The following is a 26480-nucleotide window of genomic DNA, read 5'->3' as shown; positions in this document are numbered from 1 at the left end:
AGAGGGCACTGAAGGAGAAGGGGCAGTGTTGGCTGCAAGGTATTGGCTGGAAGGTGCCCATGGGCAGCTCTGGAGAGAGGACAGCACCAGGGACCTAACTACATACTATGTTTTTCCACAGCTCCTTCTTAGGTCCACGTGATTTACATGTGATTGTGAGTAACCTTCTGGGAACTCAGTTCCCAAAAGCAAAGGGCGCAAATCTGGATCAGTCGTGGGGGCCAATTCAACCTGTTGGGGGGGCAAAATTTATTTGTTTGTTTGTTTGTTTGTTTGTCATTTCTAGTTAGCCTTCCTCACTGAAACTCAAGGCGGATCACATAGTGTGAAATTAGAACAATCAATTTCAATGACATTTCCATACAGTGTCAAGGACATTTCCATAAACAATGTCATAGGTTAAATAAATACAAGTTTACAAAGACACAGCATTAGCAAGGATCCAGTATGGAGTTGAAGAAATGCTGAAACAGAACATAATCAATTCTAGGACTGACATTAGACAACATGAAGCACATGTAGTACATAGGAGTACATATTTAAAGCAACAGATAATATGTAAAGCAATATAGTGGTGAAGTCTATGGTCCCTAACTCATTAGCGAAGCATCTGAGACCCCCTCCCTACAATACCGCTCTCCTCCTTTTCCACCTGAGAACAAGAAGCGTGCTGATGTGGTGTAGCCTGTGAACTGGCAAACCCCAGAGTTCAAATCTCAGCTGATTCATCAAACCATGAGCTTGCTAGATACAAAGAACGGCTGTGGCTCAATGGAAGAGCCTGTATTTTGCATGCAGAAGGTCCCAGGTTCAATTCTTGGCATCGCTTGTTAAAAGGAGCAGGCAGGAGGTGACGTGAAAGACCTCTGCCTGAGACCCTGTAGAGCTGCTGCCAGTCTGAGTTGACAATACTCACTTTGATGGACCTAATGTAGTGTGACGCAGCTTCATGTGTGACATGCCACTGTTCTCTTGGCCTCAGACTCCTATACTGAAAAATCCAGCTCACCCACCTTATTAGGGCTCTTGGAAGGATTGTGGCAATAACGTACACAAAGCGGGTTTGAGTGTACTCCAAATGCACAATAGAAATGCTAACAATTGTTATCCATTAGTTGGAAATCAGGTGTGAATGGGCCTTTGGGGCTTTGAAATATGCATTTTGTTTGTGTAACATTTTATTATTCCTGATGGGAAAAAACCCTCCTTGGTGCTTCATTGTATGTGTCAGAGAGAGCGCGGAGTGCAGTTTTTGGAAGAGACGCATCTAAAGAAGGACTTTCCAAAATGTGGTGTTGATTTAACCCTCTTTCCCCTCTGCCTCCCCCTCACTCCTATTTTCTTTCATTGTTAACACGACCAGTTTTAAAATCCACTTTGGCCCCCAGCCAGGTTCTCAATAAGGCCCCAGAGCCCGGTCGGCCAAAATAACTACTATCGTTACTATTTTCATTTGTGTGTGTGTGTGTGGGGGGGCTGTCTTTCACTTCTTGTGTATAGCGTGTGTGTGTGTGTGTGTGTGTGTGTGTGTGTGTGTGTGTGTATGAGGAATGTAGTGTCACATAAATTTTGGCTGAGGGCCACACAAACAGAGGCGAGGAAGGAGTTAGAGTGTGCAACTTGAGATGGAGGGGAGAGGCGAGGCCTGTCCGCTGGGCTCGGCCTTTACCTGCAGGGGGCGGGTTGAAAGCTGAGAACGTTTTTTAAAAGTGCGGGAGGGCTGCGATGGAAGGATCGGCCTCCCAAGGACATGTGTTGTGAGGAAGCGGGAGCCCTTGTTTTCCCGATGGCATGCGGCACTCCAGAGCATCTTCTCCAGCCAGCTTTGCTGCTGCAGCTGCAGAAAGGCAACTGAGACATCCAGGAGGGAAAGGTCGGGGGTGGGAGCAATTCCATGGGCATTTTGGCGACTCTCACATACTCGCACCAGTCTGTGCAGATTTGCTTTCTGCCGGGCCAGGGTCCGGCTTTTCTTTGCCCCCTCCTCCTTTTTAATTCTCTTCAATCTCAGCACTATGGGAGAGGGACTGAGGCAGCTGAGGATAGCCTTCTGGTGGGCTGGCATTCTGCAGTGCCTCTCCGGAGCTTCTAGCCTTCACTACCGCTACCTCTGGAAAAACTGCTACCCATGTTACTTGGGGCACACGGGATATGACCACTCTGCGCTGAGGCCAGGTATGTGTGTCAAGGCTGCTTTATTCACAACGGAGACAGCATGATCGGCTAGCGATATCAGAAGAATATAATGCATTAATCAGTTGGTTGGTGAGTAGCTGTGTCGGTCTGCAGTAGAACAGTAGAATGTGAGTCCAGTGGCACCCTAGAGACTAACAAGGTGTAAGTCTTTGGGAACCAGAGCTCCATGTCTGATGAAGAGAGCTCTTACTCTCAAAAACTTTTGAAAGCTTATGCCCTGGAAATCTTGTTGATCTCTAAGGTGCTGCTGGACTTAAATCCTGCAGTTAATTGGTGGACACACTAATATTTTTTCCAGGCCTCTGGCAGGGTAACTTTTTCTCCTGCTGAAACAATGCCCTATCACCCCTGTTGCGGAGGGGTAGGTATATAAACCTCCCCTATTGCATTGTTAATAATCGATGTTCACTGATTATTTGTAAGTTGTGGTTTCTGTTGTTATTAGTTTTTCAGTTGCTGGGATCTTCTGTTGTTTAATTCACACACCCTTCGTGTTAGGAGTAACATGTAACAATAGTGCAATATGACTGGATGCTGATCAAAGCAGGCATAGGAATAGATGGAGCTGCCTTATAGTGAATCTGACCATTGGTCCAGCTGTCTTCCCTGAGTGGCAGCCCCTCTTCAAAAGCAAATAAAGTAACTCTTTTTCAGCCTGAGTTTCTTTTTAACTGGAGAAGTGGGAGTTTGAACCTGGGATTTTCTGATTGCTGTGCTCTGCCTGAACGGTGACTTCTCCCCATAGATGGTTAGTTCTTAAAGTGAGTCAGATAAGTTCTCTTTCTCAGCCTTGATACCTGCAGGATTTGAGTCTGGTGGCAGATTAGAGACCAACAGGATATTCAGGGTGTAAGCTTTTTGAGAGTCAGAGCTCTCTTCTTCAGAGACCTGAGTAGGAATGGAGTTGAGTATCTTGTTGGGCTCTAAGATGACACTAGACTCAAATCCTGCTCTTCTACTGCGGATCAACACACCACCTAAAACTAGCCTTGAAACCTAAGAGCCTTAGATCAGGAAATGCTGGAGATTTTGAACCTGGGACCGTCTACATGCAAGCACTCATTCTGTTCACTGAGCTCTGAGCCTTCCAGGCATGTAATTCCACACAAACCTACCTCTCCCTTTGCCCTCCACCCCAAATTATTTCCCATCTTCCTATCTTGTTCAAAGTTCTACTTCCGTTCTTGCTATACCTGGCCAGAAAAGGTAAGTAGCACAGCAAGGTGTGATGTTTCTAGATTTTTAGATTTACATTTTTGGGGGGTAGATTTAGATTTTTTTTAAAAATTGTGATTCATTTTGTATTGTTTTCTGTTTTTAACCTAAACCTCTTACTTTCTCTTCTGTGGTGAATCAGAACATGTCAGAATATGTGTTGAAAATATTAGGGCATGTTTGGATGTATCACAGAACCAGGGCTCTCTGCATTTATTCCTCCTTATTGGGGAGGGGTTGTGGCTCTGTGGTAGAGCATCTGTTTGGCATGCAGAAGGTCCCAGGTTCAATCCCCAGCATCTCCAGTTAGGATGTGAAAGATCTCCACCTGAGACCCTGGAGAACAGCTGCCAGTCTGCGGTGGCTCTCCTATTCTTTAGGCTAACTTTTCTTAAATGGTGGGGGGTCTCAGATGCTTTGCTAATGCGTTAGGGACCATGGACTTCACCACTATGTTGCCTTATATATTATTTGTTGCTTTGAATATGTACTCATATATACTACTTGTGCTTCATGTTATCTAATGTCATTACTAGAATTGATTATGTTCTGTTTCAGCAATTCTTTAACTTTGCATTGTATCCTTGCTAATGCTATGTCTTTCTAAAATCCTATGGCATTGTTTATGGAACTGTCCTGGACACTGTATGGAAATGCCCTTGATACTGATTGTACGAATCTCACACTATGTAATCTGCCTTGAGTCTCAGTGAGAAAGTAGATCCAGAGGAGTTAGCCGTGTTAGTCTGTAGTAGCAAAATCAAAAAGAGTCCAGTAGCACCTTTAAGACTAACCAATTTTATTATAGCATAAGCTTTCGAGAATCAAGTTCTCTTCGTCAGATGCCTGATCAAAACTGGGTATCTGCCCAGTTTTGATCAGGCATCTGACGAAGAGAACTTGATTCTCGAAAGCTTATGCTATAATAAAATTGGTTAGTCTTAAAGGTGCTACTGGACTCTTTTTGATTCAGTGAGAAAGGTGGACTATAAATGACATAAATAAATAAATGTGCCAAGCAGAGCTGTTGGCAAACCATAGAGAGTGTTGCTTTTTGTAAGCATTTAGGGTCAGCAGATAGAATTGCTGTATTGTTTTCTTGATGAGCTGGTAGCATTTCTGCTTGAATTATTAACTGGAGAGATGACCCTGCCCCTGAAAAAATCCAGATCTGATCAGATGTGTCAGGATAGAAGGCTTTTGGGTTGCATAGGATTCTTCTTCAGGGTAGGCTGCTATGCTAAATGACTTCTTCTGAGGTATCCAGAACCAATGGGGATTCTGCATATTCAAACGAGACTCAAGACACATCATCTATCATACACAGTTCAATTGTTTTTATACCAGTGTAACCCATTAATCCAAAGAATCCTGGGAAGTGTAGTTTGGCAGAGGCATTGAGAATTCTTTAGTAGAAATCTGTAGCACTGCTAATAGGAGTACTGGTTCTCTGAGAACAAAGAATGATTATTAAACCAATTTAAGAGCTACATTAAGCAATTTGTTGGGGATCACTCTCCTATGGTGAATAGCCAAGTGGGACAAGTCAGGCAGTGGCTGTTGGCTTTAACCCTTACCCTCTCAGTTATTTTTGCCCAGTTCAAATTACCCCCACCAAATCTAATGTTTACCTCATGGGGGTAAATGTACTGGTATCCATGGTCCAAACAGCAGCCCTGGATTGCATGGGTTGGATTTGAGAAACGGTGCAAAGGGGGGAAACTAACACCACCCCATCCAAACACCCCACCTCTGGCTGCTGTTAGCTCTTAAAGAAAAACCCACAGGAGGTCCAATCTCATCTAGTTAGGTCTTTAAGCTGTAGAATAGACAAAGGGAAAAGACCATTAGCAAATGTGGCTGTTTCTTATGCCTTAATGGACTCTGAATATGGAGAGAGGCTTTAGCCTGGTACACAAGTTACATGTATTTATTTAAGTGAACACAGCAATTGTTCAGCATCCAGAATTATTTGACATCCTCTCTATTTTATTTCAATAGTTTTCAGAAATACAGTGGCAGGGCCTGAGCAGCTGCAACAGAGAAAGTGGGAAAGCATTTTACGTGGGTTAGCGCTTGGAACATCTCTTATTGTTTTCGGTTCCCAAAGTAGTGTAGGAGGGTTGGCAGCTAGTGTTGGGGGGCACAGTGCCAACTGTGCCAACCAGCAAGCTGTCCGTTTCCACCAGTCTCATCCAATGGGGGCAGGGGGGGGGGAGACAGACGGGGAAAAGAACCAAAAAACTTCTCTGGCATAAATGGGCTCCGTTCAAGTGGAAACAAATGTTCAAAAAGCAAGCACTTAGAATGCAAACACCGCCCCCCCCAAACATTATCCACTCCTAAGTGAATGACAAACAGCCACAAATGTTTTGCTTTCCCAAGAAGGAAAGACTAAAATATTTGAGGCTTTTGCATTTTAGAAAAAAGGCAACAAGAGGAGGGGGCATGACAAAGGTTTATAAAATTATGAATGGTGCGGAGAGAATGGATGGAAAGATTCCCCCCTCCCTTCCACCGCTGTCTGATAATACAGGATTTGGGATTACCCAGTGAAACTAATTGGACAGATGGAAGAAAGGCCTTCCTCCCTTGCAATATAATTAACTGATGGAATTTACTGCCATAAGATGTGGTGGCTGCCATGTCTTGTGGCAGTAAAAGGAATTTTTAAAAAGATCTGTTTACTTAGAACATTTAAGTTTCACTTCTTCAGCGATCTCCATAAGGTCAGACAAATCTAGAGTGCATAGATCCCTCAATGGCTATTAGCCACAACAGCTAAATGGAACCTGCATGTTCAAAGACAGTGTACCTCTGAAGACCAGTCGTAGGTGGACACAGCAGGGGAAGCCTGTGTCCTTTGCATTTGTTTTGTGATCTTCCCGGAGATATCTGTCTGGACATGTTTAGAACCAGGATACAAAACTAGATTGGGACCTTCAATATGATCTAGCAGGTCTCTCTTTGATGGATAGCTTTCCAAGCATTTAGGAAATGCTTGTTCCTATAGTACTCACACAGTGTCCATCAAAACAGTGCGCTCTTAAGCAGAGTTACACCTTTCTAAGGTAAGTGACTTTGAGTCTGCATTGCACAGCAAAGAAGGGTGTAATTAACTAACTAAATAAATAATTTATAACTGTAATATTATTACAGCTGGGCAGCCCAATCAACTCCCCCCTAGTTTTTTACAGTCTGTCCTAGTCTGTCCTTGACCACATGACAAAATGGTTGTGTAGTTTGCACCTTGCCTCCTAACCAGATTGCTGTTCCGCTTTTAGCATATGATACATGCTGAAGATATTGCTCTCTAAGGCATCCCCAAAGGTGTTATATTGGCTGGGTCCAATGGCCAGCCCATTCCTTTCTAGGCTTGAGCACATTTTGGATGTTTTCACACACGTTGGATAATGCACTTTGAAAGCACTTCCAATGCACCTTAGTGATTGTTTGCAAGTGGATTTTCCAGTCTCCTGCAGGAAAATCCAGTTGCAAACAATTGCTAAAGTGCATTGAGAGTGCATTATCTAACGTGTGTGAAATCAACCCCTGTCCTGCTTCAGTTTATAAGGCTCCTGCTTTGAGTCCTGGAGCCACTGTCATGAATGCTGGTTTCTAAAAGCGTTTCTTTGACTCAGGATCCAGGTGTGGATCCTTTTCTGAACACAGAGGCTCATACCCTCTCCTGCTCCTGCTCTATGCACGTTCCCTGCACAAACCCCTAAGAGAAGAACACTTTCCTCTTTGGGGCCCATGCAAGAGGTGAGATTTTACTAAGTTGCACAGTCTGATTAAGCATCTCTAGTCTTCTGGGAGGAGGGAAGGCAGCATAGTATATCCCAGTCTCATCAGATCTTGGAAGATAAGCAGGGTCAGCCCCAGTCAGAACTTGAATGGCAGACCACCTGGGAAGACGGGGGTTGCTCTGCAGAGGAAGGCAATGGCAAACCACCTCTGCTTCTCCCTTGTCTTGAAAGCCCTTTGCTGGGGTTGCCATAAGTCAGTTGTGACTTGACGGCACGTACTGCAATAGGCTTCTTAGTGCAGTCAGATGAGAGGACCCGTGCATCGTTCTCCAGTTCCAGTGCAACTTCAGCTACGTGTTCTGTGTTGAAGAAAACATCAGCTGTCGGGGTGTGACCGGGACATTGTATTCAGCGTGAACATTCTGACTTTGTCAGACACCTTTGCAGGCCGTCTGCAAGCCAAAGAATTTGCACTAAGCCCGCTTAGTCAAAGGAGTCGATCAACATGACTAATCTGGTTTAAGGGCGTTTTCTGTGCACATGTCTAGGAGAATCACTTTAATTATCACCTGGCACATCATTCCTGCTCTGGTTCAGTCTAATTTCCTCTGTTCAGAAGCAAAGCCTGTGTCAAAATATTCCTATGTTCTCTCAAGCAAGCGCCGCTGAGGTCAGTCACTTCTCCTGCCCCCTCCCAGCTCTAAATGGTGATGCCTCCGTGTGTTTGGTTGGAGGATCAAAGGACCAGTAGATTATATCTTCCAACAGGTTTGCCAGGCAACTTCTTGGGAGGAGACCGTTCCAGAACTCGCCCACTCTCCAACTGTGCGGAGATGCGCAGTTGTGATGGTCACAGTGACTCTTTGATTTCATTTTGCAACATGGCGGTGAAGGTTATGGAAACGTGTCCAGCTGTCACCCTGCCAGGACATGCAGATTGTGTCTGGTGTGTATGTGAACCAACGCCCACACTGGCCAGGGAACAAGATGGTTGGACCTTTTATTCCTGCCACAGAGAGAGATCTGCCAAGCAATGGTGAATTAAGGGTGAACACGATTTCACTATAAATTTTGAATCTGGGTATGCAGAAGTCATAATTTATATTTGAATTTTCTCTCTCCTTTTAGAAAAATCTAATCCGATAAGGGTTATGAAACGTCTTTAATCCAGAAGGGTGACAGTGGTAATGATACTGGAACTTTCCATGCACTAAGCTCGGAGGATGTGATCTTTTCCCAGCAGGGCCATGGGAAAGAGGGGAGACCTCGTGTTTTTCAGTTGCCAGGCTGTGTTTTTCCAGTTCTTTTGGCCCTGCAAGTGCACGTCCAGCCTCATGCAGGGCCCCTGTCAATGGAGGGCAGTGGGACTTGGACCGAGTCCCAAAACGACCCTTTTCATTAGTCACAAGAACTGTATTGGGACACAGAGTGACTTTTGCTCAGCAGTGGCCTGGGTGACTCCATGCAAGGAACGTTTTTGCCCATCATCAGCCTTTCTCCTGCTGTCAGGAAATGTCTTTTGTCTCCCCTCTCTGCATCTGCCAATCACCTCGCTGTTTTTGTTTCTGGGCAAAAAGCCAGGTTGACAGAGGACATTTCTGAAGGCGGCAAAACATAAAACTGTGCTCCAAAAAAACAGCACACGACACACTCTCGGGGCTTTGAGGACCACTCCAGTCTCGTCGTCTCCCATTTCCACACCACAGAGCTGTATAACAAAGCAAAACAGGACAAAGAAGTCAGGTGGGGGAAGCAGCCAGATCTTTACATTCCAAATTCTAAAAGCAGATTGCGTTACAAGTGTTGGGACCCTGATTTAAAAAGGAAGAGGTTTTCTGCCCTTCTCTCATTTTATTTAATTAGAGGATTTCCAACTCACTTTCCTACTAAGAATAGTACGAAAGAAGACTTGTGGGTAAAACAGAGAAGGTGATACAAAGACTTACTAGAAAACAAAAATTAGCAAGAATCGCCAAAAATTAATAGAGAATGGCATGGAAAACACCAGGAAAATCCTAATATACTATTTGAAACCAGCTATTAGCAGTGAAGATTGAAGTTCCAACTGCTAAGCCACATATCTTGCATTGAGCGCCTCCTCCAAACAATATTTACAGCACTGCTGAAATCCACAGGGCAATCTGTCACCTTTTCTGCGTCCCGCCACCTGCCTGCACAGCAGAGACAAGGAATCATATGCCATACATGGCTACAGGGTGCACTCCTAGTTCCACATAAGGTCAGGGCATAACTTGTCAACCACTGTATGACTGTGGTTTGGATCCATCAGAACATTTTTGAGGGTGAAAATCCCACGTACTGAGTGCAGCTGTTTGGTCTTCTATTGTAGACCAAAATGCCCCCCCCCCCTGATGTAGCTCTTGGGGCTCCCCCAGTAACATCACTTCATGGAGTATTTTGGGCTGAAGCGGGAGGTAAGAAAGTAACATGCTGCAGGCAAAAAGGCTCTGGCGAGGCCATGTCCTTATTCATTTTGAATAAGTTTGAGAGCCAGTTTGGTCTAGTGGTTAAGAGCGGCAGGACTCTAATCTGGAGAGCCGAGTTTGATTCCCCACTCCTCCACTTGAAGCCAGCTGGGTGACCTTGGGCTAGTCACAGTGTTTGTTGTGGGGATAATAATGACATACTTTGACATACTTTGTAAACCGCTCAGAGTGGACATGAAGTTGTTTTGAAGGGTGCTATATAAATAGAATGTTGTTATTATTATTCTGAGATCTGGTCCCCACAATTCTATTTTTGTACTTAAATATCCTAACCAAGAAGACCAATCTCCCACGTGGACACACCCTTAAATGTTCAGCAGGATGTAATGTGTTGCCAGAAGTATTGAAAGAACGATAGCTGCTTGAGGGCACATGTCAAGAAGAGGCTGACAGGAGATGGGATTTTATTCCAGCCCAAATGATTTCAGAAACAGGAAGTGAAACACTGATAAGGTTTAGCCAAGTGCATTTGACTTTGACCATCTGCTTCAGTGTGAAAGTTTTGGCACCAAGATGATAACTTAGCAGAAAACAGGTATCTGTTTCGATTCCTCAAACAAGGACCTTGCACTGAAATGATTTACCTCGAGCATTCTTGAAACTATGCACCCCGACAAGCAAAGAAGGAGATTGACACAGATGATTTGGTGCACGTGGGCAAACGACCCCAGGACAGGTCCCAAAGAGAAAGTGACAGAATTCCTCTTGCGGTCATGTACAGCTCTCAGCTAAAACCAGTCATCTCTGAGCACTAACGATCTGTGCCTCAACCTGGACAATATCGCTCCCCCGCAGACAGGATCAGCCCCTAAAAACTCACACACTGCAACAATGCACCACCTAATAAAGACATTGGCCCATGGACCAGACTCGGCTGACTATGTCCCCGTAGGTCTTATGATGTCAGCTGTACCGTCAGGGGTTTATTCACTCTCTCATCCATGAGCGTGAATCCTTTGTTGGCAATGCCTCTTTGCTGTCTACATGGGCCAAGTGGGATACTGTCTATGCAAAAAAAAAAAGAGGAACCCAACTTTGACATCAAAAATAACATCGTAAGATCTTTTGTATGGGAAGAACTGGAAGGCTGGGGAAAAATCTGAATATTCTAACCAGTGCTGTCAATGGGCAATTTCTCTCCCCCTTATCCCCACCTGAGGAGCTTACAGGTTTTATTTCAATAGCATAAAAGTTAGCGGTGGAGGAGAGACACAAGAATACGATGAGAGGATTGTTATTCATAACTTAAACTGTGGTTCATTTGGCGATGGAGGTCAGGGCTTATCTGCATTATGCAGTATGCAGAGCTGGTGTAGCATGGAAGCAAATGCAGCTAGGAATCCATTTCTATGGTTTTCTGGATGCCTCCTAATCTCCCTTCTCCCAAGGAAATTGCATTGCATATAGAAAATGGAACTAATTGGGTGGGTTCAGTTTAAGTTTTAAAATATTAAATATATTACTGCCTTTTCTTATGTTGTCTTGATGTTATCATTTTGCTGGCTTGGATGTTTTTTCTTAATAGCTTTGAAATATTCTTTGGCTTTCTGCTCGGTTGGCTGTTTTAATTTTACTAGCGCTGGTCTGAATTACTTTATGAGTTGTTTCATAAATTTTTTTTATTGCTGATAGTTATTTTAAGAGTCGTTCAGATCTTATGACTGATTGTCTGATACTGTTGTAAGCTGTCTGAGCATTGGGTCAATTACATCATTTTAAATTGTGGATTCAATTGTCTGGGGGAGGGTTTTTGTTTGTAATGTCCAGCATTCTGGAAACTACAGTTCCAAGAATAGACTGGAGTGGTGGTGGTGGAAGCAGTGGGACAAAGATGGCGGTGAACTGGGTGGAGCTCACCCGTCTTTAGATACAGCCTGCATTTGCCCTCCCAGCCCCTTGATCCTGAGTAGCTGGGACCCTGGACTTTCACCCCCAAGTCCAGTCCTGCTGGGACCACTATTTTTCAAGCACTTTTGTTCTGGATAAGAGCAAATCAATAAAATAAATAATGTATGAACAATCAAATAGGGTTACCAGCTCCACCTTGAGAAATGCCTGGAGATTTGAGGGCAGTGCCTGAAAGGATGGAATTTGAGAAAGGAAAGTTGTTCAATGGGGCTGTGATGCCCTACAATCCACCCTCCAAAGCTGTCATTTTCTCCAGAGGAACTAATCTCTGAAGGATGGAGACGAGTTGTAATTCTGGAAGAACTCCAGTCCACAGCTGGAGGTTGGTAACCATAACAAACTTGCTTTTCATATCAAAAGAGAGTAGGAACATGAATTCGGCTTGGGTCTCTAACAGTACAGTCCTAAACAAGATTGATTAGGAGACACACCCTTCTATAAAACACCTTTCTTAGCCTATTGAGTTCAATGAATTTGGAAAGGTGTAACTTCAATTGGGACGGCACTGTTAACGACAGAGATTGTTTGAGCCTTAGTTCATCCGATTGATTGTGCCTTAGTTTGGGAATCGTGCCTTAGTCCATCTTAAGTGTTTTGATATCTGGTTTGTTCGTGCAAAACAGTCTCTTTTCTAGGTTGCTTGTTTAGGGTGCAAGCCACTGCTGGTGGTGAGGGGGGACACGTTCCCCATTGCTCACTGGGTTTGACAAGAAAGGATGTGGTTAGTTCCCTCTTGAGTCCCTCTTAAGGAGCTGGCCAGCAGAAATGCTGAGTTTAGCTTTCTCTCATGCCCACTGCTCTGAATGTTTCCACTTCTCTTCTCTTCCAGATGTTGATGAGTGCCAAGTTCACAATGGGGGCTGCCAGCACAGATGTGTGAACACTCCGGGGACCTATTATTGTGAGTGCAAGCCAGGATCGCGCCTTCACACAGACGGCAGGACCTGCCTTGGTAAGTTTGAGCAGAACCTCATCCCTTTCTGACCTCTCGGAGTATCCCAGGCCACACGGTTGGGAATAGAATGCCAGGCAGAATTCTGCAGTTCCTGCTGAATATCCTCTGCTGAACAAGGATTGACAAGTTATTATAGCCCTTGCAGGATGGTATGTCCATGCACGAGACCAGCAACCACACATATTGGAAGTACACGCTACCTGTGATGTTGTCTGGAGAGGGGAATGCACATATTTTGTGTGCAGTTCGGGCATGCCTGAACTGGAACCTTAGAAAATCTAGTGGTCATTTTGCACATACTGAAACTGGGCACGTGTGCAAAAGATGCACATTCCCTTGTTCAAGAAACATATGCGTATCAGGAGAATTGCAAGTACTGCATGTTAGTGGTACATGCTGCTGCTGAGGTCCTGGTATGCACAGACTTATTAGATTGGGAAATGAAGCCTGTTAAACTTGAAATTAGCTCAGAATACGGTTGCAGGCAAGAAGAGTGATGTGCACAAGGCACAACTGAGGGTTTGAGGGGAAGAGAAGAGATGGAACTGCCTCTCGTGATCGATTCAGGCATCTTGCTATTATCATGGTTTATTCTAACTATAGTTTTCAAACCCAGATCTTGGTTTGACCATTCAAATGCACAACGGTGAAATTCTGGTTTAGAATCGTTTTCACTACAGTAGCATCTGGGCCCAGAGCAATGTTTGTAATAGCCTTGCCGTTTGCCAGCTTTGGGTGGGCAATTCTCTGCAGCTCTGGCTCTCCCATCCACCCTTTCATCCAGGCTGGCTGAAGAACTGGGGGTGTGAAAATGATGTCACACAATGTGTTAACATCATGTCTGGGCAAAAACCTGGATGTAACATCGGCACATCAGCCAGTACTCTGGAATATCCTCAAAACTCTATGGTAGTACCATAGAGTTTTGGGAGAGGTCCAGATCACTGGCTGATGTGCTGATGTTACATCTGAAGTTTTGTCCTGATGTAACATTGACATGTCATGCAATGTTATTTCTGCCCCTTTCTGCACTCCCAAAACTCCTGGGGTTGGGGGTGTCTGGTAGTGGCTTGTCAACCACAGTTTATAACTGTGTTCTGTCAATTCAAACATAATTTCAAAGTATATTTAGCACAGAGTCCGGTTTGCAATAGCACTACAAAACCTTGGTTTCTGATTCTGGTTTGCCAGTCCATCACAAAGCATGGTTTATCCATTCAGACTCTGACCAATCATGGTTAAACATCCTTAACCGTGGCTTGGCATGATGTCTAAATCATGCCATTGAGTCAATGATTTAAAGTCTCTCTCCAGTTTATATCAAATTAAGTTTTAATGGACGTTAGGAATAGCTTTTTCTGCTGGCTTGTTTGTCTGGAATAACGAGAGGCCTTTGGCTTCATGAGCCAAATTCTTGGAGGAGAAGACTGAGGGATGTGCCAAGAAAATACCACAAGGGGCTTTCCAGATGATCGTTTTTAGCACAAAAAATTGTATTCTGTTGATGAAGCCATCCAACCAGCGACAGTAGCACAAACGTTTTTAATAGGACCAACTGAGAAGTCACAAAGTAGTAAGCCAGTACTTGAGTTCTTCAGGATGGAAGTTAAGCATAAAAAACAAAGAAAAACATGGGGTTAGAAGAAGAGAAAGCGTTGGAGGGCAAGAATGGGGAAAAAAACAGTCTGCAGGTTGTAAAATGGACAGCTGGCTTGGTGTAGTGGTTAGGGTGTTGGGCTAGGGTCTGGGAGACTTGCATTTGAATCCCCCTTCAGCCATGAAGCTCGCTGGGTGTTCTTGGCAGATCACTTTGTCTCTCAGCCTCACTTACTTCACAGTAGAGGATAAAGTGGCGGAGGATAAAGTTGTGTACACCACGACTTCCTTAGCAGAAGGCTAGGATGAAAAGGGATAGACAGGTAGATGGAATGGAGAAAGTGTTGCACTTTGCATCTGCCTCTGGAGTTATGCAGAGCATGTGTGGGGGACTTGTGAAGGTGCACAGTCACAGGCCAGGTTTTGTGATTCGAAGGGCTACCATTCAAATGGGTGTGGAGGTTTTGTGGTGGGGTACTGTAATGCCGTTTCCACCTTTGGTGGGGTGCTCGGAAGGCTGAATTGGTGAACTGGGTCAGAAAATAAACAGCTGGCCAGGACACTGCGTTCAGGAGCCCTTGGTGGCCTGTAAAAATGGTGGGAAATATTGCATTGGAAAACATGCCAAAATGAGGGAAGGCCTGTAAAAATGATGGGAAGTATTGCATTGGAAAACATGCCAAAACAAGGGAAGTTGTTTTTTCCCACCTCCAGAAGCGCTTAGCTTGAGAGCTATGTATAGTTCTGGGACTAGAAAGTACAGTGCACATTCCGATCAAGTTATCAAATCTTTGGGCAGTGCGCGTGGAGTAAAATAGCTCCAAGACAGCTGTCTGTTTGGTCCGGTTTCTATTTTTTATTGGAAGGGAGGCTCTTCTTTTTTTCTTTTTACACCTGGAGCTGTAACCTTACTTCAGAGAGTTCATGCATGGGGGGCATATATCTTGAACAGGGAGAGCTCTCCCCAGCCTTATGCACCTTATATATGAGCACTGGGGTTTCCTAGTTGACCCTGGCTGTTACCACGAACACCTGGGTTTTGACTAATTCCTCTTAACCTAGATCAGCTTTCATTTTGCAGGAACCCGAGGAGGAAAGTTGGGACTTCAGAGGTCAGACTGATGCTCATTTAGTGTGGGAGGTCAGGAATGCATGGAGAATGTCAAGGCTGTTCTTAGACAAAGTGAACATTGCAGGAGTGAGTCATCTCATTGCAAAACAACCTTTTCCTTTATGGCTTGTTTGAAAGCAAAGGAGCGTGCTACAGCTTCTGTGCCCTGCTGAGAAGTTTGCAAACCACAGCAATTAGTGGCTCTCTGTTCGGTTACCAAGATTCATTATATTAAGAGACATTTACAGCCTCACATTTTGAACGTGCTTAAAGGGAATGTGTCAGAAAACGGCCATGGATGCTCATCTACAAAGTCGGTCAGGTCAAGCGCTGGTATAAGTGCCATTTTTTTAAAAAGAGACACACTGTATATGTTCATAGATCCAGAGGAGTTAGCCGTGTTAGTCTGTACTTGCAAAATAGTAAAAGAGTCTAGTAGCATCTTCAAGACTAACCACATTTATTGTAGTATAAGCTTTCGAGAACCACAGCTCTCTTCATCAGATGCATCTGATGAAGAGACCTGTGGTTCTTGAAAGCTTATGCTACAATAAAATTGGTTAGTCTTAAATGTGCTACTGGACTCTTTATATGTTACTTCAAATTGGTGAGGGTGGGGAGAAGCCTCAGTGACTAGCACATTTTGGCTTGGACTTCTCGTTTGATGTCTGAAGCGGAGACCTGTGAGTCATTTACATTCTGGGCGCAGATTGTCAGGATAGCACCTGTAGCTGAGTCCAACCTGAGGGTGATACAAGACTATCTTGGAGAATGAAAGGTGGCCACAGCCTGTCAAGTTCACAAAGGGAAATTAAAGCAGTATTTTGCAGCAGCCACATAAGGGGACTCAAAGGTACTGTGACACCAGAAATCAGACACAAGTTCTGCAGCAGACGAGGTGCTTCAAAAGAGGGGTTAGACAGATTTATGGCAGAGAGGTCCATCAGTGGCTACTAGCTATGGTGAATAAAGGGAAACTCCAAATTCAGAGGCAGTAAACCTCTGAATACCAGTACTAAGAGGCAACATCAGGGGAAGGCCTTGGTCTTTATGGCCTGTTCATTGGCCCTCTGGGACAACTGGTTGGCAGGCCACTGTGTGAAACAGGTTGCTGGAAACAGATGTACTTCTTATGTTCTTAGGTGCCATAAAGTCCACCTAGCCCATCCTCCCCCGATCTTACCCTCATTCCCCATAATGCCATTGTCAGTGCACGAGGTAGAGAGACTTCAGAGGCAGAGAAGAATCGTCTAGCAACTCAAAGTCTCCATTTTTCAGACAGCTGACATCCTCTATAGGTGCTGGAGTTTTGCCGGAACTGAGTTCCGCCTGGGGGCATCATCTGCCCATCTTGGAAAAAGTTGGAGCCTGTTGGAATTTAAACTCTCAGAAGTCCATCACCATTGGCCCAAGAGACTTCTTCCATCTAGAACGTCTGCCAGGTCTCAATGCTCCAGCTCTTTTGCACAACTTCTTGCCCCCAGGATGGTCTGTGGCTCTGTCCCATACCTCAAGCCTTTTTCTCGTTCTCGGCCCAGTGTTCAGATCATGACATACAGGTGAAACATGAGCATCACACTGCAACAGGGGTGCAAAGGTTATGTTTTGAATATTACACAGGAAAAGCAATAAGTGGACATGAGATTCTCTGCATTCCCTTCAGCTCTTTAAGTGGAGGAATAGCATAACAGCACCTTAACTGAGTTCCTGGAATCTTCTTTGCTGTTCACATATCTAGTGCTCCCAACAACTCCCAACATGCTAGGATCTCTGCTCCCTGACTCTCTTGATCTAATACTGCCTCTGGCCCTGGCCATAACTCTGAAAGGTCATAGCTCTGTCTCCCCTTCTTCCTGTTATGTTTCTTTCACAATTCTCTTCGTTTCTGTCGTGTGCTTGCTGCTCAGTGAATCCCAGTTCCGGAAGTGTTGAAGTCCACATTGGATTCTTCAGAAGTGGCTGTCACAGACGAGCATTTTTTGGTCACAAGACCCAGTGGAAAGAATGCCCTTCCTTCACAGGAGTATCCATCTATTCAATCTTTTATGTTCCAAGTGAAAGTATTTTTTCTTCCTTAGATTTTGTTGAAGACCAGTTTTGAGATGTTTAGGGTTTTTTATGGTTATATTTCTGGTGCTGTTGATCCTGTGGGCCCACCAGGCATGACATTTATTCGCACATTTACATGTTTACACGTAAAGTGTGTGCACGCATAGGTTTAACAAAATGAACTCTATGTCATTTTTTTAAAGCAAAATTGTTTAATTTACCAAGCTTCATTCTGAAATGAATCGAGGTGGTTCTACCATCACTAATGATGGCCTGAACGTGTGGGGAGGTCCAGGCTGAAGTGGCTCTTTAAGAATCCGTTCCTGTGTATAAGGAGGGAAGAAGATGTATTGGACAAAGAACAAAAGAACACAGACAGCTCATGTTGGGGAGGGACAACATCTCATTCACGGGGCATGAATCAGACTGTGCTTTCTGCAGGAACTCTGGCAGAGGTTTCTTGTTGCTGCACTGATGGACATATATTACCCTGATGATGTAGCAAAACCCTTGGGAAATCTGGCAAAGGGAAGGAGGCACACCAAGCCAAGAGGAGAGGAGGGGTCCCTGCGCAATCACCCACGGCCCTCAAACGTGTGTGCGGCTGTATGCCTTGTGTTTTTGCAGGCGCATGAAAGAGCTTCATTCAGCCAGATCTCTGTCTGCATAAATATTTACCCTGTGAGAGATGGAGAATTTGCTCTGACTTGATCTTTGAAATCACGTGTCTTTCATTAAGGGGGAAAAAAAAGGTACAACAGCATTCTTGACAGGTTTTCCACAGCTCACTCAGGGAGGGACAGACAGAGGGGTAGTTTTATGTCTGCCAAAGAGGGGGTGTGGAGGGAGAAAGGCAGGGGGGTTGTGTTGCAGTAGTTCAGAGGTCCCCCACCCATAGCCCAGTATTTGAATTCTTTGAATTTTGCCTCCAGGTTGCTTATTGGAGTAATGATGCAAAAGAACATCCAGATTCATACATGTACTTAGTTGTTGTTGTTTTTTAATAGTTATATGGCAAAATGTGTGAGCTTAAGTTGTTTGGGGTGTGTGTGTAGGGAGGAAGAGAATAATTCTTGCATAAAATAGGAAAGTTTGGAGGAAGAAGGAAGAAGGCATGAATCCATCCCCCTCAGGTGACAAGTGGAAAAGTCTACAGGCCTCTACTGGCAGAATGATACAGGATCATTTTCATGGGTGCTAGGGTTGCCAACTCCAGGTTGGGAAATTCCTGGAGATTTGGGGGCAACACTTGGGGCAACACTTGGGGAGGGAGGGTTTGGGGGAGGGAGGGAGCTCAGTAGGGATGTGTTGCCATAGACTCCACCTCCAAAGCATCCATTTTCTCCAGGGGAACTGATCGCTGTCATTTGGAGATGAGTTGTAATCCTGGGAGAGCTCTAGGCCCCACCTGGAGGATGGCAACCCGAATGGGTGTGTGTGTTCCTGTGTGCATGTGTGTGTGTGTGCATATGAGTGGACAGATGTACATCTCGAATGGTTTCAGTGAAAGGTATTTCTCCCCCCCACACACACAGACTCTTGAGCTTCTGCATGTGATGGCTGCTGCTCTAAAGGAACAGCTTACCACATTTTCCCATTGCTCTCTTCATTCCTATTTTTATTTTAATTAAATGAAAGCTGAGAGTCACTATATGGAGTTCTGCTGGGTCACCTTGTCTTTCTGGATGTTTACACTTTCACATCAGTCTCCCATAGGGTTTCCAGGTCCTGGTAGGGAAATTCCTGAAGATTTGGGGGCTGGAGCATGGAGAGGGCGGGCTTTGGGAGGGAGAGGGACTTCAGCTGGCTATAATGCCATAGAGTCCACCTTCTAAGACAGCCATTTTCTCCAGGGGATCTGATCTCTGTCACCTGGAGATCAGTTGTAATTCCAGGAGATCACCAGCCACCACCAGGAGGCTGGCAACCCTAGTCTCCCAGGTCAGATCACTTGCCTGTTATAGCCATGAAGCACTGGGCCACTGGTGGCTGCCATCAGTCCCACCTCCAATTTGGAGATAATCAGGAGAAGTCCTCATAGAATAGAATGGCCCACTGGTGGTGACCCCTGGAGTATATACAGCCTCCCCTGATATCTGTAGCTCCCACAGCTTCCAGAATGGAAAATGTTCCTTCTAGTGTGAACAGTGAGGGCATTCCATTGACCTCTTTGATGAACCAGAAGCCTTTGTAGCATTCTCTCATTATTGTACTGGGAGAAAATCTTGTTAGTGTCTTCAACAGGGCTTTTTTCCAGCTGGAACGTGTGGAATGGAGTTCCAGAATCTCTTGAAAATGGTCACATGGCTGGTGGCCCCACCCCCTGATCTCCAGACAGAGGGGAGTTTAGATTGCCCTCCGCGCTGCTGGAGTGGCGTGGAGGCAAGAAATGAAGGCTATCCCCACAAAATGTACCAACAGAAAATGATAATACTGCGATTAAGGAATACACATTAAGGAATACACACAGATGATAGACTTTCTGGACATCTTTATTGGCTGTACATAAACAGTTTGTATAATTTTCTTGTAATTGCCTTTGAAATTACTTTATAATATCATATAAAAAGTGTATTAATCCTTGGAGTGGCGTGGAGGGCAATCTAAACTCCTCTCTGTCTGGATATCAGGGGGCAGGGCCACCAGCCATGTGACCATTTTTGCCAAGGGCGATTTAAACTTTTAAAAACTCCCCCCTTGGTCCAGTTGACCCAAAGTGATGTCATTGGCCCTGGGAGCATGTGTGCACTTTACGCGTGCACATGTGGTACCAGGGGCACCACCTCCCGCCAAGAGTTGCCCCCTGTGCTGGCAACCCCCTGAGTTCCACCACCTCTTTTCCCAGAAAAAAAGCCCTGGTCTTCAACCTGACTAGCTCGGACCATCCACAAACTTCTTTCCTGGTTTCTGTACCCTCCAGGTCACTCATACTGGAAGCGGAACTTTTAGGGAAACCTTGGGCATTCCAAGTGGAATTCTAAGCTTGGATAAACAGCCATTTCCACAGACCCCAAAGGCATAATCAATCATGCAAATTCTCTCTAGAAAGCTGTTGGCAAACTTAATGAGCAGAAAGGCAGTGCCAGGAATATTTTGAAGGGGAAAAAAGCTCTTGCTGCAAAAGATGAAAGTGGGCAAAGAGCCATTGATCAAAATGTGTTGGGGTTGCTGCAAAAGCCACAACATTCACGAGCCATTGCTGACTAAAGCACAGTGTGTCTCCAGAATTATGCTTTGGGAATTGACTTTGCTTTTGTCTCTGTGGGTACAAAAGCTCAAGAACTAAAAAAAAAACCAAGTAGACAGAGTGAATGACTTGGCTTTCCATTTACTCACCCTGGATCTTGCATGCTAAATTCTAGTGAAGAGTGTTTGCAGTCCCTTTAGATCAGGAAATGGGCTGCTCTGCCCGTCTGCATCAGAAATAGTTTTAGGGGTACAACAAAGATGTTCTAAGGGGTCTCTTGCCCCCTTAGATGACTCCAGCCTTTCTCCCATGCCAGTAATTAAAACTACTTCTTTGAACATGTTTATGATGCAACCTCTTTCTTACCCTTAAGATCCTTTCTCAGAATCCATAATATTCTCTTAGGTATGGTGGGTACGCTTACCTATCTGGCTTCAAGTCATCTTTCAGCCATGCTCAATAGCCACCCCCGGGAGACTCTGGCAGCTTCAGAAACGGATCTCTTTATTACTTCCAACCTGGAGAACAGTAATACGCACACTGGGGCATTGCTAATACATACACAGAGAACATGCTGAAAATATGCATCAATGGAAGATTTCATGGGGCTGTCAATCCGTGCGAGGCAGCATTGTGTTGTGGTCAGAGTGTTGGACTAGGATCTGGAGATCCTGGATCAGATCCTGACTCTGCCATGGAAGCTTGCTCAGTGACTTCAGGCTGTGCCTTATTCTCAACCTAACCTACCTCGCAAGTAGGTCTGCCAGCTGCCTGCTAATTTCTGATTAGCTTGTGCTGCGGTGAAAGCTTAAATCAAGCCATGCTTCTGGTATTTATCCCGAGTGTGACTTTAATACTGGCTTCATAGTGACCAGTGGTGGGAGGTTGTGTATTAAAGTGCAATTCCAAGTTACTGGGTTGGTCCTTCCATGGGCCAGATGTATTTTTGAATAGACAGCGATGCCAGCCAAGCCCCCGTATTTCTACATATCAGCACAAATGTGCGCCTTGCCAGAGGAATGGCTTCTGGTTCTTATTACGTGTCCCAAGCTGGAATGTACTCCGCATGGTAAATGCAAACAGAACACTTTGCAGTCGACATGCACAATGGGGAAATAGATGAGGTTCAAATGGGGCTATTAGTGTGTGTGTAGTAGGGGAATATTGTCTTGTTACCCCACAAGCTGCGTTTTAAGGTAGTAAAAGCAAATCTAGTGAGTGACAAATTCCCAGGGCCAACATGCCAAGCACAGAAATGGGGTGGTATCTGTTCACACATCCTTTCATGTTCAAGTTTCTCATCTTCATGAACTCCATCAGCTGCAATTCTAGGTAGGCCTTGAGTAGGATTTCCTCCAGTGCCTACAACATCCCCCTTGCGCATGCCCACGTAAGTCCATGTGTACACATGCCTTCCTGGAGGAGGGAGAAGAGCACAACTCTGTGCTTCTCAGAGCTCCATCAATTTTGTCAATTGAAAGGAGCATGCAAGAGTCACATTCTGGTACCTCTCCCATCAGGAAAGGTTGAGAAAGGGGTGCATGACTTTTTTGTTTCATTTTGGCTTTGCCAGTGAGGTTTAAAGGCACATGAGAGAGCTGTGCCCTGCTTCCTCACTAGCTGCTACAATCAGCAACAGCTGAATTTCTCCAGAGACCCCTACAATCAGGGCTTTTTTTCTGTGAAAAGAGGTGGTGGAATTCAGTGGGTTGTCAGCACAGGGGGCAACTCCTAGTGGGAGGTGGTGCCCTGGGTACCACATGCACACACGCAAAGTGCGCGCACGCTCCCAGGCCTGCACAATGACATCACTTTGGGTTAGCTGGAACAAGGGGGGAGTTTTTTAAAGTTTAAATTGCCCTTGGCAAAAATGGTCACGTGGCTGGACCCAGCTGGGCACGGAGGGCAATCTAAGCTCCCCTCTGCCTGGAGATCAGGGGGCAGGGCCATGTCACCATTTTCAAGAGGTGCTGGAACTCCGTTCCACCACGTTCCAGCTGAAAAAAAGCCCTGCCTACAATGTTACAGAAGTCTCTGGCTCCAATCTTCACGTGCATGGTGGTGTCACTTCTGGAGAACACCAGATAGTGACTGCGGTAGCTCTAGGAATCCCTGAAATTCTGGCAGTTCCTAAAGCGGTCCTTCTTTTCCTGGAAGTGACATCATCACACTCATGATGCTGATGAGTTTTTTAAATCCCCCTCCTGTTACCTCTTGGAGCAGTGGCAGGCAACAGGAGCTCTCCGGTCTGGGGGCTTGGCAAGCCTGTCTAGGAATCAATCTCAGGGGGAGGCCTTAGACTCTATGCTCTGTTTGTTGGTTCTCTGGGGCAACTGGCCGTCCACAATGCAAAACCTCACTGTGCTATGGAAGCTGGAAAGGTGGCCATAAATATCTAAACAAATAGGATGCTGGACTAGGTGAGCCACTGGTGTGATCCCGCAGTGCTTTTCTTATGTTCTTATGATCGTGACTTGCTGTTCTTTTGGTGTTCTAGTTTTAATGTTAGCATTTTGAATGTTTCATTGAAAACTGCCTAATAGGGAGGTTAGGTTGAAAGATGGCATATATATGAATATATATATTCATTTGAATTTCCAGAGCAAGAGAAGAGTTAACGCAGGAAAACCAGTCAAGTGCATGTGGTCTTAATTTGTGCGCATTAATTCTGAGTGCAGACACTGCATTTCTGCGGTACGGAATTTTGATTTGATGCAAAAGGGAGAACAGAACACACACCCTGCATTGTTTATATCACCCATCTAAAGGAAGTCAACAAATCGCTCCGCAAAATCCACATATTCCAAGCAGTTTGCTTTACAAATTGCTCCACCAAACAAGGGAAATGTGAACTGACAATCGGGAGAACCGTGGAGGATCCTTGCAAAGAATGTGGAGCGAGGGGGTATTACCCGGCTGCTGCTGTCCCCACTTCTTCTCTTGGCCCTGGCCGCCACAGACAGAAAAAAATTAGTCCAGACAGCCTGGCTGCCTATGCAAACGAAATGAAGCAAGGCTTTGTATTTGTGACCAAGCAGGGCACCCCCTCCTATCATCCCTATCCTACTATGAAATCAACTAGTCTGGACATACACCTTATACTGGGTTGGACCGTTGAGCCGTCAGTCTAGCTCACTATTGTCTATTCCAGGGGTCTCCAGTCTTGTGGCACTTGTAGAAATTTGAGCGTGGACAGTGCCTTCTACACAATGGCTGCTGCTGGGGCCAAGGCCAACCACAAAATGGGAGGGGACTGCAAGCCAAGGAGGCAGCTGCTTCTGAATAGGGGCTCCCTGCAGACACAACAGTGTTACCTCCAGTGCTGCTGGGAAGCGCCTTCTGCTCCAGTGAGGTGGAGGAAAACCAGGATTGGTTCTTTACTTTGGAGAAGAGATATTTGTGGGAAGAAGCAAATGGGCATCAGGAAAACCATTGGTGGGTCCCCATAGTCCCATGGGTGCCACACTGGGATGCCACTGGTCTACTATGCCTGTGTCTGTCAGTTTTTACCTGTTTCCCAGCCTGCTATCTGTGATCTTTACCTGAATCTGGAATGTTCTGCCGGTAGAGCCCTCTAACCCTCAACTCTGGTCCCTCCAAATAAATAGTAGCATGGACTTATGGGGGCCGAATATGGCCATTGTCTGTCTAGCTTATGCTGTATGACAAGCCTTTCCAGTTGCCCGCCAGTGGTGGGCAATCTCCCGGGTGTTTGCCCTGTTGATCTCTAGTAATCGGGAGGAAGTGGCAAACCCTTTGCAATGGCTTGCCACTGGCAGGCAACCAGGGAAAGTGCACACTAGATATGCTCTCAGCAAAGTGCGATGATGTCGCTTCCTGAGGTGACATCATCTCTGTGGCTGCGGGCATGCTCCCATGCTTCACTGGGGCCAATTTTAGCCCCAATGAGCTGAACTGGACCTGTACAAAGCGCAGGATCACACCTGTGGCTGGTGTGATGATGTCACTTCCTGGAAGTGACATCATCACATAAGCACCAGGAGCTCACATGCACTTTGCACATGCATGAGAAGAACACTCCTGGGAAGTACCAGGTAAGTGCCAGGTCCCCTCCCCCCGCCAGGAGGATATAGAGACCTGGCAGGAACACATGCACGAAGAAGTCTAAACTGATAAGTCCTTTTAAAAAAAATCTATCTGGCAACCCTATGAAATTTCTGTGTTGCTTTAACCCATACTAGTTGAGGCCCCTCCCTAGCTAGAATTCCTTAAAGAAATAAACAAGAAACTCCCACATTTGAAAATCTATTTTTAAAAACAAATAAAGCTGATTATATTTTTTAAAAAAACTTGCTTTAATAAGAGGAAATGGTTTTAAGATTTCAAACCCCAATATAGAGTTTCATACCAGTAGAGATGATTTTAGATTAAAGATTTTCATTTATTAAACCCTTCTAGTTTGTTTTTCCTCCCAGATAAGCCAATGCAAAGCCTGCTTTAAGCATCATTTTAACAATGTTTTCAGAAGGAAAGAAAGGGCCTCAACCGCATTATTTATGAAAGCTTTGGATGTGTTTTTATCACCCATTTTAATATATCCAGATTTCTTTTAATGGCTACCACAAGACCCAAAGAACATACATTTCTCTGTAATATTCATCTGTTTTTTGCCATGTCCGAGTTGATTTTTGTTCAACAGGAACAAAAAACGAACCATAAAAACCAGATTTCCAGGTCTTTGTGAAACTGTCACGCAGTGCGTTGCAACTTTTAACCAAATTCACTGTCTTTAAGCCCACAAGCATCTTGTTTAGCTCATGAGGGGCTGTGTATTTGCAAACTGTTCTTTCAGTCAAGAAGGTCACAGGCCAGGGTGCTTTTTCTTTTCCTTTTGCTGGGGAATCATTTACAGTGAATCGAGTACAAACTCTGTGGCTTTCTGTCTTGCACGCTATGCCAAACCTCCGATCAAGACTGCGGGTGCTATTCGGAGATCGTTGACGTTCCTGTATGTGCTGAGCTCCCCAAACCAGACGTCAGTCGACATGCTATATAGATTGATCTGGCCGCAACAGAGAACTCTTTTGTTCAAAAGAGTTTTCCTAAAGCTGGCAGAGCGGAGCAAGAATGGATTTAATAAGAACAGGGAAAGCCAGGAAAGACTGAGGCAAGAGAAGCCGCCTTTCTGGCTGCAGGATGCCATCTGCAGTTGCTTTGTTTTTATAGCTGACTTCAGAAGTCACACTGTACCTAGCTTACACATTACCAAAAAGCGCATTTGAATAGTTATTTGATCTGACTTCTTAAGCCCCTTTTCTGTGTGTAACCCCTCAGCCTTCTTGTCCCATTTGTTGAATGCTCTCCCTGGTGGATCACTTACAGTGCTATCCTAAGAAGAGTTACTCCTGTCTAATCTCTTTGATTTCAGTCGGCTTTGACTGGTGAAACTGTTAGTGTTTCGGAGACAAAGGGCAGTTCCTGGATTGCCTCTTTAAGCTCTGCTTTAATCTGTTTTTTCATCCTGTGATGTGACTCTGATTTGACGTCACTGGGCCTCATCCCCAGCCGTTAGAATTTATTATTATTTTTTACTATTCCTTCCTCCAAGGAAAGCATGTCTTATACAAGGATAATCTGTCATATATGCCTGGTGGTGCATTACAACGCATGAGCGGTGAGCCTGTAATAATAAAAGTGTGCTTATATACCACCCTTCTGGACAGATTAGTGCCCCATGGAGAGCAGTGAACAAAGTGTGGTTATTATCCCTGCAATACAGCTGGGGAGCTGGGCTGAGAGGAGAGGCTTCCCCGAGGCCACCTGCTGAGCTCATGGCAGTAGTGGGAGTCAAACCAGCAGAGTACTGATTTGCAACCCAACCACTATGCTTCAGCAGCTCGCTGCACATTGGTGCACCACTGATAAACAATTGACTTGTTGATTTGTACCTGGACAGGCACAGTTTGGGGCATGAAATACAACAGGAGTCTACCTTTAAAAACAAAAGAGATTTAAGAGTGTTGTTTACGTTTCACAACAAACTTCT

General features: G+C 45.0%; 1 protein-coding gene across 3 annotated transcripts in view; it reads left to right on the top strand.

Annotated features, from left to right (window-relative positions):
- The window catches only part of MEGF6 (multiple EGF like domains 6), a 182589-nt gene that overhangs the window by 100546 nt on the left and 55563 nt on the right, over nt 1-26480 (top strand). For all 3 annotated transcript variants that reach the window (XR_008598426.1, XM_055001922.1, XM_055001923.1), the window contains one exon: nt 12405-12527. Coding sequence is in view for 2 of the 3 variants with exons in the window: in XM_055001922.1 (XP_054857897.1) it covers nt 12405-12527 (123 nt within the window). In the remaining variant the exon portion in view is untranslated. The remainder of the gene's footprint in view (nt 1-12404; nt 12528-26480) is intronic.

The sequence above is a fragment of the Eublepharis macularius genome, chromosome 17, assembly GCF_028583425.1.
Source record: "Eublepharis macularius isolate TG4126 chromosome 17, MPM_Emac_v1.0, whole genome shotgun sequence".
Taxonomy (NCBI): domain Eukaryota; kingdom Metazoa; phylum Chordata; class Lepidosauria; order Squamata; family Eublepharidae; genus Eublepharis; species Eublepharis macularius.
The sequence above is the reverse complement of the archived record's forward strand: the minus strand, read 5'-3'. Positions and strand labels throughout refer to the sequence as shown.